The 15,972-nt window shown below is 37.2% G+C and overlaps 1 protein-coding gene and 1 pseudogene across 3 annotated transcripts in view; both read left to right on the top strand.

The window, feature by feature from the left end:
* Window positions 1-15,972, top strand: part of RBKS (ribokinase) — an 80,779-nt gene that overhangs the window by 28,264 nt on the left and 36,543 nt on the right. For 2 of the 3 annotated variants that reach the window (XM_011370733.2, XM_023536948.1), the window contains exons 3-6: window positions 993-1,056; window positions 1,928-1,990; window positions 7,644-7,808; window positions 15,236-15,327. In XM_011370733.2, coding sequence (XP_011369035.1) covers window positions 993-1,056; window positions 1,928-1,990; window positions 7,644-7,808; window positions 15,236-15,327 — 384 coding nt within the window. Of the gene's footprint in view, window positions 1-992; window positions 1,057-1,927; window positions 1,991-4,927; window positions 4,991-7,643; window positions 7,809-15,235; window positions 15,328-15,972 lie in introns of all 3 variants that reach the window. The other variant, XM_023536947.1, reaches the window with a different exon arrangement.
* On the top strand, window positions 10,566-10,684 carry LOC111746066 (annotated as a pseudogene).

Here is a 15,972-nt window from a genome sequence, read left to right as displayed (position 1 = left end):
GTGGTGAATGGATAAATAAACTGGTACATCCATACCACAATATTATTCAGCGCTAAAAAGAAGTGAGCCATCAAGCCACAAAGACATGGAAGAACCTTAAATACATATCACTCAAGTGAAAGAAGCCAGTCTAAAAAGACTACATACTGTATGATTCCAATGTAGGACATTCTGAAAAAGACAAAACTATAGAGACGGTAAAAAGATCAGTAGTTGCCAGGGGCATGGGGGCAGAGAATGATGAATAGGCAGAACACAGGATTTTTAGGGCAGCGAAACCATCCTGCATGATGATATAATGGCAGAGATATGTCCAAACATTTGTCAAAACCCATAGAATATACAACCTCAGAGTGAACCCTAATGTAAACTATGGAGTTTGGCTGATACTGACGTGTCAACATAGGTTCATTGATTATCACAACTGTGCCGCCCTAACCATGTTATCTACTAGTGGAAGAACAATGGGTATCCAGAGGACAAATTGAAGTTTCATTACTAGAATGGATGCTAGGAGGCGAAAACAGCAAAATTCCACTGTATCAAGATAGCAAGGGCTGTTTAAATTTCTCATCTTTGCCATCCATGTTAGGGTCAGAGGAGAAGATAAGATTCTAAAACATCAGGCAAGTCATTACAAAGATGCTGTCAGCGAAACAACTGAGATTCATAAATATTGTGGATTGCTGATGGTGGACAGCTCTGTCTTGGTGGGAATTTCCACGTGACCAGATCAACATGAGAGTGAACCTACAGAACGTATGACAGTTTAAGTGCTTCACATTTTAGGCAGGCTATAAGTAGAACATTAATATATAATGATTCTTTGGGCTGCAATCAAGTCTAGCAATTTACATTAAGAAGATTAATTAGTTAATGTTTATAAAGTACTGTGCAGATATGCCCTTTTAAAATGCTAAGTATTCTAAAGGCTACATTATAGCATTTTACTAAATGTAGAAGATCTAACGTTCATCATTTCTTTGGTACAGGTTGGCAAAGATTCTTTTGGCAATGATTATATAGAAAACTTAAAACAGAATGATATTTCTACAGGTAAAATTTCATCTTTTTTAAAGTTGGTTTTTATAATTTTCTTCTCTGATCTGATTACAAGAAAAAGTTGGATATAGAATAGAATTATTAGATCCTCCCCTGGTGGACAGAGGATTTTTATGCATGACTTTGTCTAGTCTTACTTAAACAGCCTTGCTTAAACAATAGGTTACAAACTTTCATCTCATAGAAATGTTTCAAAAGCAGGTGACAAGAGAAAACAGGTGCTATATTCACAAAAGATATTTTAAGAAAAGCCATTGAGTATCATACCTGGAAACGATCTTAGAAACTATCACACAAAAGCGAAAACCAGAGAGGTTCTGAATTTGTCCAAGAGCACACAGCTAGTTGGAGCTGGAGCCAGGACTAGAATGCAGATCTCTGGCTCCAGTTCAAGTTTCTTTGCCGTTGCCAAGGCTGCCCGATCAACATTTCCATCTACCTGCCGGGCCATAATTCTTGATGAGCTGCAAAGCTTATGAGAATGAAAATAAACCAAACTAGTTCACTTTATAGGTGTGACTGTTAGCCATTCACCTCAGATCTGTCATTTCTTTCACTGACGAAATATGGTGGTGTAGAAAAATGCATACGTACACAACTATGAATAATTTGAGGGAACTGGAAGCAGGGGCAGTTTGCTGAGTTGTTACTAATGTAGAGAAAAGGTGCAACTAAGTGTAAAGACATTTTCCTTATTGTATAGGTGATGAGTATAAATTGGCACTAATCATTTATTTCTCTTTTATCATTCCAGATGGTTAAAGGTTAAAAAGTTTTCTAAGGATTAGTGGTGCATTGAAGTCGTTAAAATAAATTATCCATGCCAGGCTGTATATATGTGATTATAATTTCTTTTTTCTTTTAGAATTTACATATCAGACTAAAGATGCTGCTACAGGAACTGCTTCTATAATTGTCAATAAAGAAGGTATGTGTTTTGCATATTGGAGCGTCATTTCATTAAATGGTTCGTTTCCAGAACTTAGAGCAGAAGCATCAATTTTTACCCTAATCCTATGGATCCCTTACCATACCTACCATCCTAAGGCCTAAAGCGTGATCTTTCCAATCTAAATATGTTTCCCATTATTTATACTTCCCAGATTGAGCACTCAAATATACAACTGTCCATCCAATACATATGAAGCATTATACAGTTGCCTCAAAATATTATTTATATCCTGTAATATCTCATTACCCTTCACGTGAACTAAGAATTTATATTTGTCTCTAAAAGCAGTTATTCATCTGTCATTTCAGTTACACTAGGTAAATAAATGTAAATAGATAGGTGCAAAAGAAAGTTGATGAATCATATTTATAGAATGTTTAGTGAGCAAATGGCAGTAACTAATTACTTCTAACTTATCGTTAGTGTTCAATTTTGCCTGCTCTTTAAATGGCAATCAGATCTCAAAAGTTTATATATACAACTATGTCAGTCACAAGGCTTTGCCATAGTTGAGCCATTTATCTTTGGAAACAGTAACTTCCCTTTACCCTCAAGTAAAGTCATCATAATTTCTACCAACTATTTTAAGTATAAAAACACCTACATAAGATTTTTAAAATCAGAATTAATATTCAGAAAGACCAAGCACTGGATGGGGCACCTAGGACAGAACCTAGCCCATTATGGGCAGTCAGTATGCATTGTGTTAAATTAGGATTTGTCACAGTATGTCTTTAATTTATAATGCAGTTTCACAAGATCATTTCTCACAGAAGGTATATTTAACTTTATTCTAGTGATCCCAAATTCGCAATAGATCCCAAATTTGCAAAAGACAGTAGATAAAAGTTTTCATTCTAACAATAGATAGTCTGTGTTCATTACTTTAAGCTAACTCTTAAGTAATTATTGCTGCTAACAGCAGCTCATTCCCAGCCTTAACCTCTTTTTTATGTTCTAGTGATATCTTCAAGTTGTTTCTTCCTTATCTCTATACAAAATACTACGTTTTCATGCACAGATGTAATTTAATTTCGTGTTCTGCGTGCCTATCATGGTAGACTTTGTCTGGTTTTTAGTGTATGGTAATGCCCTCAAGAGTACAGTTGTAGTAGAAGAGCTAAAACGAATACCCACAGGGGTGACGATCGGCCCCTTTAAATATAGGAGTGAGCAGCAAGGTAAAGTAAGGAGCTCAGTCTTGACAAGTTAAAGTTGAGGCATGAATGAGCTAGCCACATGGCAGTGTCCACCAGACAGCTGTGTCTTGGGCTTGTTGCTTATTAGCCAAGGCCAGGCCAGAAATTTAGATTCAGGAGTCAGCAACACAGAAGCAGCAGCTGACTCTAGCCGAGAGAATGAGGTCACTGAGAGAGAAAATGAAGGAGGTAGGTTCATTGATTATCACAACTGTGCCGCCCTAACCATGTTATCTACTAGTGGAAGAACAATGGGTATCCAGAGGACAAATTGAAGTTTCATTACTAGAATGGATGCTAGGAGGCGAAAACAGCAAAATTCCACTGTATCAAGATAGCAAGGGCTGTTTAAATTTCTCATCTTTGCCATCCATGTTAGGGTCAGAGGAGAAGATAAGATTCTAAAACATCAGGCAAGTCATTACAAAGATGCTGTCAGCGAAACAACTGAGATTCATAAATATTGTGGATTGCTGATGGTGGACAGCTCTGTCTTGGTGGGAATTTCCACGTGACCAGATCAACATGAGAGTGAACCTACAGAACGTGTGACAGTTTAAGTGCTTCACATTTTAGGCAGGCTATAAGTAGAACATTAATATATAATGATTCTTTGGGCTGCAATCAAGTCTAGCAATTTACATTAAGAAGATTAATTAGTTAATGTTTATAAAGTACTGTGCAGATATGCCCTTTTAAAATGCTAAGTATTCTAAAGGCTACATTATAGCATTTTACTAAATGTAGAAGATCTAACGTTCATCATTTCTTTGGTACAGGTTGGCAAAGATTCTTTTGGCAATGATTATATAGAAAACTTAAAACAGAATGATATTTCTACAGGTAAAATTTCATCTTTTTTAAAGTTGGTTTTTATAATTTTCTTCTCTGATCTGATTACAAGAAAAAGTTGGATATAGAATAGAATTATTAGATCCTCCCCTGGTGGACAGAGGATTTTTATGCATGACTTTGTCTAGTCTTACTTAAACAGCCTTGCTTAAACAATAGGTTACAAACTTTCATCTCATAGAAATGTTTCAAAAGCAGGTGACAAGAGAAAACAGGTGCTATATTCACAAAAGATATTTTAAGAAAAGCCATTGAGTATCATACCTGGAAACGATCTTAGAAACTATCACACAAAAGGGAAAACCAGAGAGGTTCTGAATTTGTCCAAGAGCACACAGCTAGTTGGAGCTGGAGCCAGGACTAGAATGCAGATCTCTGGCTCCAGTTCAAGTTTCTTTGCTGTTGCCAAGGCCGCCCGATCAACATTTCCATCTACCTGCCGGGCCATAATTCTTGATGAGCTGCAAAGCTTATGAGAATGAAAATAAACCAAACTAGTTCACTTTATAGGTGTGACTGTTAGCCATTCACCTCAGATCTGTCATTTCTTTCACTGACGAAATATGGTGGTGTAGAAAAATGCATACGTACACAACTATGAATAATTTGAGGGAACTGGAAGCAGGGGCAGTTTGCTGAGTTGTTACTAATGTAGAGAAAAGGTGCAACTAAGTGTAAAGACATTTTCCTTATTGTATAGGTGATGAGTATAAATTAGCACTAATCATTTATTTCTCTTTTATCATTCCAGATGGTTAAAGGTTAAAAAGTTTTCTAAGGATTAGTGGTGCATTGAAGTCGTTAAAATAAATTATCCATGCCAGGCTGTATATATGTGATTATAATTTCTTTTTTCTTTTAGAATTTACATATCAGACTAAAGATGCTGCTACAGGAACTGCTTCTATAATTGTCAATAAAGAAGGTATGTGTTTTGCATATTGGAGCGTCATTTCATTAAATGGTTCGTTTCCAGAACTTAGAGCAGAAGCATCAATTTTTACCCTAATCCTATGGATCCCTTACCATACCTACCATCCTAAGGCCTAAAGCGTGATCTTTCCAATCTAAATATGTTTCCCATTATTTATACTTCCCAGATTGAGCACTCAAATATACAACTGTCCATCCAATACATATGAAGCATTATACAGTTGCCTCAAAATATTATTTATATCCTGTAATATCTCATTACCCTTCACGTGAACTAAGAATTTATATTTGTCTCTAAAAGCAGTTATTCATCTGTCATTTCAGTTACACTAGGTAAATAAATGTAAATAGATAGGTGCAAAAGAAAGTTGATGAATCATATTTATAGAATGTTTAGTGAGCAAATGGCAGTAACTAATTACTTCTAACTTATCGTTAGTGTTCAATTTTGCCTGCTCTTTAAATGGCAATCAGATCTCAAAAGTTTATATATACAACTATGTCAGTCACAAGGCTTTGCCATAGTTGAGCCATTTATCTTTGGAAACAGTAACTTCCCTTTACCCTCAAGTAAAGTCATCATAATTTCTACCAACTATTTTAAGTATAAAAACACCTACATAAGATTTTTAAAATCAGAATTAATATTCAGAAAGACCAAGCACTGGATGGGGCACCTAGGACAGAACCTAGCCCATTATGGGCAGTCAGTATGCATTGTGTTAAATTAGGATTTGTCACAGTATGTCTTTAATTTATAATGCAGTTTCACAAGATCATTTCTCACAGAAGGTATATTTAACTTTATTCTAGTGATCCCAAATTCGCAATAGATCCCAAATTTGCAAAAGACAGTAGATAAAAGTTTTCATTCTAACAATAGATAGTCTGTGTTCATTACTTTAAGCTAACTCTTAAGTAATTATTGCTGCTAACAGCAGCTCATTCCCAGCCTTAACCTCTTTTTTATGTTCTAGTGATATCTTCAAGTTGTTTCTTCCTTATCTCTATACAAAATACTACGTTTTCATGCACAGATGTAATTTAATTTCGTGTTCTGCGTGCCTATCATGGTAGACTTTGTCTGGTTTTTAGTGTATGGTAATGCCCTCAAGAGTACAGTTGTAGTAGAAGAGCTAAAACGAATACCCAGAGGGGTGACGATCGGCCCCTTTAAATATAGGAGTGAGCAGCAAGGTAAAGTAAGGAGCTCAGTCTTGACAAGTTAAAGTTGAGGCATGAATGAGCTAGCCACATGGCAGTGTCCACCAGACAGCTGTGTCTTGGGCTTGTTGCTTATTAGCCAAGGCCAGGCCAGAAATTTAGATTCAGGAGTCAGCAACACAGAAGCAGCAGCTGACTCTAGCCGAGAGAATGAGGTCACTGAGAGAGAAAATGAAGGAGGTATGCAGTCTCTCAGTGTGTGGATACTTTGAATTTTTCCAGTACCGAGGTTGGGTTTATGCTGAACCATCCCCACTTTATTAAGTCCTCTTTGTGGCTAACAAACACATCTGTGGTAAGATGATAGGCTAGCATGTGTGCTGTGTTCAGAGGTAATTTTAGGTCAAGTCTATACAAGAGCAGCACAAGCAGCTTAGGGCGCAAAAAGTGACTGCTACAACTCATCCCTCTAGATCACTGCTGTCCAATAGAAATATAATTCAAGTCACATACGTAACGTTAAATTTTTCATTAGCCACATTTTAAAAAGTAAACAGAAACAGGTAAAATTCATCTTAATATATTCACTAACCCACTATATATCCAAAATATTATCCTTTCAACGTGTAATCAAAAAGTTCTTTAAAATTAATATTTTACCTTCTTTTCTTTATACTCAGTCTATAAAAATCTGCTGTGTATTGTACAATTAAAGCACATCTCAAATTAGACTAGACACATTTCAAGTAGTCAATAGCCACATGTGGCTTGTGCTCATGACTATCATATTGGACATCGCAGCTCTTGAGAGTTCACCTGACAGATAAAATGCACTTCCACACCTCCCGCATTTAGGTGGGATTGTAGAAAGTGAGTCTAAGTGATGAGTATATAAGATCCTTTAGTCCTGCTTCTGTTTGATCTGCTATAGTCCCGTCCAAATGTCCTTCTTTCTACCTTACATTATTAGTACAATTTTCTATCTGTTAGATATTATAAAATGTGTTTTGATTTACAAAATCACTTTTCAGAATACCCTAGGGTTTACCTTGAACTAACTGCATACTACAGAGCATTAGTGTTTAGCATTAGGCAAGTTTATTCCTGTTTATACTCATCATTATGACACCTGTCGTTTAAGATTAAGAACCTTTACCACATACATTGTACCCCAGCCTTCTCCCATAAAAGAAAATTTTAAAGTATGTTATATATAATTTCTCAGCTAATACTCTTTCTATATAAGAATATCAATAAGGGAAATCATTTTTAGATTTTGCTCAAAATGATTAGAATAATATGAATCTTACTGAGATATTGTAAATAGGAATACGAAATTTAACCTGAATGGCCTAGAAGTGTTAAAATTAACACCTATGACAGTTTCCATAATGACTTTGTTAAAAGTGGTTGTAATGTTGCAGAATATCATTGCTCAGCTTTGCTTTGTTTTAATATAAATATGTAGAAATTCTTTGTAGGCCAGAATATCATCGTTATAGTGGCTGGAGCAAATTTACTTCTGAATACTGAAGACCTGAGGAAAGCCGCCAAGGCCATCAGCAGAGCCAGAGTAATGATCTGCCAGCTGGAAGTGACTGCAGCAACTTCTCTGGAAGCCCTAACAATGGCTCACCGCAGTGGAGGTGATTTCACGTATTTGTCATTCTTTCTATAAAAGCTTTTATCAATGTCTTAATTACAGTTAACCTTTTAAGCAAAGCAAGGATTTTTCTGTAGTGAAATATTCTTTCTCCCATCTGTGAGATTCACTGACTTCCTCTATTTCTTGATCATGTTAGAAAACCTTACAAATAGGGTAAAAATAATGTGAGTAGCATTTATATATGCCTTACTATTGAACTGTATACTTGAAACTTACTGGATTTCGTTAATGTCACCATAATAAAAATAAATAAATAGATTCAAATGAAGGAAGGGGAGGGAAGGAAGGAAGGAAGGAAGGAAGAAAGGAAAAGAAAGAATACAAATAGTAACTAGAATCTTTGAAGCAGCCCATTGTCCAAGATACACTGTAGGTCGTAGAACGATTTCCATTCTGAGAAGCAGAGGCTGCATATCATGTATAATCACTGCCCAGCTACATTTTGATATACATCTCTAGAAATTGAAGATTAGTTCTTTCTCCTTTTTGTAAAATTTTATTATCTTTTCCATAAACGAGAGATTATTTATATGTAATATTTTCTAGTTGTCAGTGTCCTTTAAGCAACTTTGTTTGTTTGACCTTTGATTTTTAGAAATTCTCAAACATACAAGAGCAAGCAGAATGTTTAAAAAAAGAACAAATGAACAAACAAAACAAAACAAAAACAGACTCATAGAAACAGAAACTAAAGAGATGGTTACCAGAGAGGGGAGTGGGGGGCTAGGTGAAAAAGGTGAAGGGAAATATAGTCAATAGTATTGTTATAAGTTTGCACAGTGACAGATGATTAATTAGTGGGGTGATCACACTGTAAAGTATAAAAATATCAAATCACTATATTGAACATCTGAAAATAATATAAATAATATAATATTACATATCGACTATACTTAAATTTTTTTAAAAAAGCAAAAGCAAGCAGAATTGTGTAATGAATCCAGTTGCCCAGCTTCAACAATTGTCAACCCTCGGCTAACCTTGATTCATCTGCTCTCCCGCCAGTTCCTCCTCTCCTACCCCCAAGAAATAACAGACTTATAAAAACTCAGATAGTTTCTTCTTGTTTGTTGTTTTTTCACCATTGACCAGTGGGGAGAGCATCTTCTGAGTTAGAAGCCCATTTCTGACCCTGTTAGCTTTGTGGTCTTTGTAGAATTATCAGATTTTTCTGAGCCTTATCTGTTAAATGCATATAGAAACACTCCCCTACAGAATTGTTCTAAGATTGAATAAAATAAAATATGATGCCAAGCTGGGGTTGTAAGTCTCAGTAAATCTCAATTTTCTTCTCTCTCTAATTTGGATAATATCCTGAACTGAGCACCATTTGGTCAAAAAAATAAAAAATAATAAAAACTAGCCACTCTAAGATAATAGCTTCTTCTTGATATTATGATAATAGTTCTGTGATTTATATTAAGAAAGAGAGAGAGAACCACATTGACTTTTCCAGGTAAAACTTTCTCATCAATATACAAAACTAAAGAAAGAAAAAAATGAACAGTAAGAGTGTATGTCTGTATGTGTGTCTGTGTGTGCATGTGTTTGTGTTAAGTGATTTCTCCCAGAGTGTATAGTGTTCTACATAGAAATAAATGGAAAATAAGTTACTGAAATGATTTTGGAGAACTTTTAAATGTATGTACTGATTTAACAAATCTTCCTCATGGCAAAACAACATGCCATGGCAAATTCTCACTGACATTTAATGTATTTTTAATGGACTCGAAGCTGTCAGAAAGAATTCTGAGCCAAACCCCATTTTGTTACATTTTCTCAGAGTGTCACAGATAAACTCTAGTGCTTATGGTGAGCATTCTCTGCCTTGCAATCCTCTTACTTGGGTGATGTGAACACAGAGTGCCACTTCGTTCATGCTCCTGTCTTTCCTTTTATAGATCAAAGCATATTCTCATGTAACTTCTCTTTTTTTCCTACTATCCCTTGCTTCTCAGAGATCACTGTTTCCTCTCTCCTAATTACTTGTTACCTACCCAGCTTGTGGAGGAAAGATACAGCAACCACAGTTGAGGATCCAACATTTCACAGGTGAGGCTAGAGTTATCCAGATGGGCAGGCAGCCTGACCTCTGGCTGTCATCTGGGTGGGGTCCAGAAATGCTTCCTCCATCACCCGCCAGGCACTTCTTCCAGTTAAGGAGCTGTAGGACCCTGGGGACACCAGAAAGGGGGTTAGGTAATGGCGGGCCAAAGACCACTTAGCCTACTTCACATTTTTATGAAAAGCCAGCATGCCTAAGTCTGCATGACCTTATATAATAATACTGGAAGTAGTAATACTTTGCATTTATATGTACTTTACAGCTTATAAAGCACTTCTATATGTATTCGATCCTTAAAAAAACCTTATGACGAACATATGGCAGGCATTATTCTCCCAGATTAAAGGTGAGAAGACTGAGACGTGGAGAGGTTAAGTAATTTGCTCAACCAAGGTCATACTTTTTTTAGTCAGTACAAAAACCAGGATTTCAGACTCTAAGACCCAAGTTCCTCGACCACACTTTACATAAAGAAACTTCAACATCCCATTGATTTCTAGTAACTGAGACTTTATGAAGAGTATCTCCAGAAAAGTAAAATCCATGAATTGTAACATTGTCCAACATGGAGCCCAAGCTTTGAGTATTTTGCTGCTCAAGTCACAGAGAAAGGACCCTAAAGTGTTTTCAGCAATGTGTCCCCCACCCACCCCATTAAATACACATACACATGTCTATGGCCATGCCACTCTGAATGTGCCCGATCTCGTCTGATCTCAGAAGCTAAGCGGGGTCGGGCATGTTTAATACCTAGATGGGAGATCACCTAGGAAGACCAGGTGCTGTAGGTGTAAAAAAAAAAAAATACACAGGTGCACAAGCACACATGCACACATGCTCTTCTGTCCAGAACTAAGCTGGTCCCCATTTAGTAGTTACTAGCCAGACACAGCTTAGATCCTACAGTAAGGGAGGGGTATGTGTATGTGTCTGGGTGAGAGAGAGAATGTAATGCATCTTAATTCTCGAGAGAGAATAGGACAATGAAAGGAGCACTGTTTGGGAGTCATGAAGTGTGGCCTCTTAGCAAATGGGGGACATCGGGCAAGTAAGTCATTTCCTTGCTCTGGGCCTCAGTTTCTTCTGTAAAACAAGAGAATTGGGCTGAGACCTCTCACAGTTTAATGCAATGACATGTGAATGGACTGGTCACAGCACAGAGCAGGCAAAGCTTCAAGATCTGTTGAGCACTGAGTGTCCTGCCTATTGCCCCATGAGACTGCATATGTGTTAATCAGTATGATTCCACTCACAAGAAAGATGGTAAAATCATCATCCATCATCATCATCATCATCTGTGGGTTTATTATCACAGCTTCCTTATCTCTACTACTTAACTAGTGATGGATTTTGAATTAAATACACTGTATAACTAGATTATATATCAGTTATTTAAATACAGAGGAAAAGGAGCCCTCCATCTTTATATATACTGCCTTGGGACTCTTGCTGTCTTTACTAAAACGAAAGCAGTGATTTTAAAGAAACAGCACATGCAACATCAAAATGAATTGGTAGCCCTCTAAAGCCCCCCTCTGCCCTAGGTCATGATGCTGTGAGGTAGGCCCACAGCAGAACTGCTGCTGCAGCTGCTTGTGATGAAATTATACATGTTGGTTCTGGTCTTTATATCCATTTCTAAAGCAAATAGAACATTACAGGAACAATTATAAATAATTGAGATCGTGTAATCACCAAGATTAAATTCTAGGTAGAATACAAAATATCTTTTAGTGCCACTTTAGTCCTTTTCCATTTGGCAAACAAAACTTCTTGACTGGCCACCTTGACTTTCACAATAAGATTGTCTAGCATGTAGCCCAAGGTTTTAATGTTTTTGCTGCTCAAGTCACAGAAAAGAACCCCTAGAGTAAGAAACTGCCACGCCAGTGTTTGGGGTTGTCCAGCCTTCCCAGTTTCTTTGCTTAGGATGATTTTCTTCCCCTGTTTTTTGAGATAGTTATTAGGGTCTTTGTAACTGTCCAGCCACCGCCCTCCCTGGTGCCATCATGAAGAGCTTCTGTCTCATGTTTCTGTCTTTGCACCTATACAGCTGCCCCCCTAGGCCTCCCTAGTTCCTCACTGGCATCACTGCCAGCCACTGACATGCTGTTAAGACATCCAGGAGTTTAGTCTGTCTTACGCTGTGATGAATAATAATTACTGCTGAGTGCTATCAATCACCTCTGTCTCCAAGTTACTCTGTGTTTTCTTGTTTTGCATGGTTCCAGGATGACATCATTTTTTTTTCATCTTCTCTATTACAAATTTGCATTCTTCTTTGACTAACTGTATCTACTGTCCTGATTCTTCATGTTTTTTCCATCATAGTAAAGTATTTATGCTTATGTATGATAGCACAAGCCAAAGAGAGTCCTTTCTTTATGGCATTTTCACTTTTCCCCTAAATTTCGTTATTAGTCAGACTCTGAGCCTATGTGTGCAGTTACTGCTGGTAAGAATGCTTTGTTTCCCTTGGTAAAATACAAGCAAATAAGATTTGATTGATTTTTATACAATATTTATGGTCAAATTAAATTATAGAATTCTTCATTCCAGTGATTGTTGCTGAAGAGCCAGTGGAATTGTTTCTTTAAAGTTTGTTTTTATTGTGGAAAATTTCCAATATATATGGATACAGAGAGAATAAATAGTATGGTAAATCCATATGTACTGTCATTTAATTTCAGTAATTATCAACACATGACCAACCCTGTTTCATCCATGCCCAAACTCATTACTCTCTACCCCTCATTGCAACCTCAGATTATTTTGAAGCAAAACCTAGACATATCATTTCATTCAAAGTGTATTTGTTTTTGATGTAAAATATTACTATGTTTTAAAAACAATGTCTTTGCTTGGTGTATACCTGGTAATCTGTGGTCAGATTTTTTTTCTCATAAGTCTTTTGTAATTAATCACTTATTAGTTTAGTGAATAACCTCTCGGACTCTTTTCTCTTCTATGTAAGTATATAAATATGAATACACATATAGCTATATTTTATTTGTTTTGTTTAAAAAAAAGAAGGGGATGATACTATAGATTTTATTATAAAACTGCCTTCTTCACTTATAAATAAATTCTAGAAATCTTCCTATGACCAAACAGAGATCTACTTCATTCTTTTTGACAGCAGCAGAGCATTCCATTGGATGTATGTGTCATAATTTTTTTAACCAATTTTCTCTGCTTGATGCTTAAGTTTCTTTTTTTTTTTTTTTTCCTGTTACAAACAGCTGAATGGACATTACTGTACCGTGTTTGCATGCCTGTGTATTCTGTAGGAGAGGCTTAGAAAAGGAATTGCTGGATCAGGGATCTTTTGAGATACAATGGAACTTTAATAAGAACGGCTCTACCCTATTGTTCCTAACTGGCAGTTTGCTCTAACCTGTGTTCAGATGCTGCCGAGGGCAGAGTTGATCATATAGGTGAGCAATGGTGTCTCAGTTTAAGGCTTACAGGAAATAGGAAACAATATATTTGTTCTGAAAACCTAAAATGTAAATAGGTGTGTTAGAATGCTGGGCAATGAGGACCTTTATGCATGATTGACATCTCTAAGACCTCGCAAAACTGGGAAAACAAATGAGAGAGATTGTTGCCAGGCTACAGATTCCAATAGAAGGCAGAGGAGATGGGTGGACAGGCGGGGGTGTCAGGCTGTGTGTAAAGGACAATATAATAACAGTAATAATCCTTTACATTTGTACAACACTTTACAGTTTACACAGGGCTTTTACATCCCTTTTCTAATTTAAGCTACACAATAACCCTGTGCAAAAATACGGGCAGCCAAAAATATACCATAGAATTTCCGTGGGTAGACATTCTGGATTCTAAAATAATGAAAATGTGGGAATAGCGTCATCCCGTAAACCACTGGACACGATCCACTGGCCAAACCAAAATGTTAAGACCAAGGAAGGCGCAGAAGCAAACTAGCTAGCCTCACCAGGCAGAAGTAGTGGACGGTTTCCTTCGGCCATGTGCCGATAAGCAGCTCCCCAAGAATGTGGAATGGATCGGCGCCAAGAAAGGTATGGAAGAGCCACTTGGAGAACTCGTCAATGTGCACATCCCTGATCTTACCCCAAGAGATTCTGATTCAGTGGGTTTGAGGTGGAGCCCAGAAATCTTGCATCTTATTAAGCTCTCCTAGTGATGCTGATGTGTAGCCAAGTTTGTGAACCACTGTTCTGGAAGAGTCTCTGAGAATTGCAGCTAGAGGATTTTACTCTATAGATCTATAATAATTGAGGTTACTAAACACATAAGTCCGTGGACCTGGGTAGAGGAAAAGAAGACCAACCAGTCTAGTTGGGCGCTTTGGTGGATAAGTAAGTGTTTTGACAAAGGGGAAGCTTCCCAAACAAAAGCTGTTTTAAAATGTTGTAAATTGGAATTGTGGACTTGTGCTGCTATGGACAGAGTCCTGGCCTAGAGAGGCAACTATTTTAGTTACAACCGAACCCAGGACTTAAAGCTAGAGGACCCTACATAGGGACCCAGCCTACACAAGTCCCAGTATATGACCTTGTCCGTGACCTCATTTCTCTGAGGCTCACTTTCCTCCTCTGAAAAATGCACTTCTGACACTGCAATGGCTGTGCCGTTCTCATTTGCCCTGTTTCTGCTCTCCCCAGCCTCCTACAGTCTCCTAGTCTGAGCTAGCTCTCAGACTGATTGAATTTCCCCTTCTTTCCCAGTCTTTCCTTTATGTTCTTAGATTGCTTACAGTAGCCAAGAATATAAGCTTTTGTGTAAATATATATGTTTGCATGACTAATTCTGATATATTTGGAAGATATACATAGGTGTTCAAAATATATATATGTACGTGAACTTCCTACTTACTAGTCCTACCAGGAAAATTTTGAGCTCTTCATTGTTTCTTTTCTATCATCTCTTTTTTTCTTTCCTGGAAAATGGATTTATGAACTAGTCTTGCAACTAAGCCTTTAAAGTAACCCACAAAAATGTTCACCAGCCTGAATGTTCACATTCATACAAGTCCTTTCGTGCCACATTTAAAATCTTATTTAATCCTCTTGTTTCCCATCGCCATAACTTTGTGATCACCTTGGTTATAAATATTGATGCCTGCCCTTAAAGCTGAAATGTTGTAAAGTGAAAAGTAGAGTAGATGGAAATAAGGAGTTTGTACCAGGCTATCATAGAGATTGAGATTTTAGACTTTTCTACATCTATAACTATTTTAATTTTTAATCTAATGGGAGAAGTGGTTGCACTTGGGGATTTCTCCCACTGAATGTCTGTAAATGCACCGTATTAAAAAATGATAACCACTGAACCCCTCCTCCATTCGTTTGCAGTGAAAACGTTGTTCAATCCGGCTCCTGCCACTGCTGACCTGGACACCCGCTTCTACGCTCTCTCAGATGTGTTCTGCTGCAATGAAAGTGAGGTAAGGATGGAAGGTTTTGCTCATTTCGTGAGAAACCAAAGACTCGTTTAAATGAATAAGCAAAGAAGCAGGGCTCACCACATCAATTTGATTGCATGTGAATTCTTGGCCCCAGTGAAAACAGATTTTTCAGTTGACGGGGGTGTGGAGAAAGGAAATTAGTCCTAGGAAAAAAAAAGGTTCTGAGTCATCCCCATAATCTGGCACTTATCAAACCTCAGTTGATGTTAGTGCTCTCCCTGCTCTCACGTTATTGGTATTTTGTTTTCCTTTTTCCATATCCTATTTACTAATTAGTATTAGAGTTGCCAGATTTAGCAAATAAAAATACAGGACACCCAGTGAAATTTGAATTTCAGATAAACAACAAGTAATATACTAAATGAACTTATACTATAAAATTATTTGTCATTTTTCTGAAATTCAGACTTAACTTGGTGTCCTGTGTTTACTCTAGCAACCCTACTTAACACAAACCCCCAGGAGCCTTTGCTGCAGCCGATTGTGAAGATCCTGTGACTGCATTTGTAGACTGACATCGGTTCTCCACTGATGCTGTGGGAAAGACCTTGGGGTCCCCTCCTTTAGAGGAGCACCCTCTCAGTCCCTCTGAGGGTCAAAATTTATAGATCTGCATAAAACATC

This window comes from Pteropus vampyrus, unplaced genomic scaffold (assembly GCF_000151845.1).
Source record: "Pteropus vampyrus isolate Shadow unplaced genomic scaffold, Pvam_2.0 Scaffold173, whole genome shotgun sequence".
Taxonomy (NCBI): Eukaryota; Metazoa; Chordata; class Mammalia; order Chiroptera; family Pteropodidae; genus Pteropus; species Pteropus vampyrus.
The sequence above is the reverse complement of the archived record's forward strand: the minus strand, read 5'-3'. Positions and strand labels throughout refer to the sequence as shown.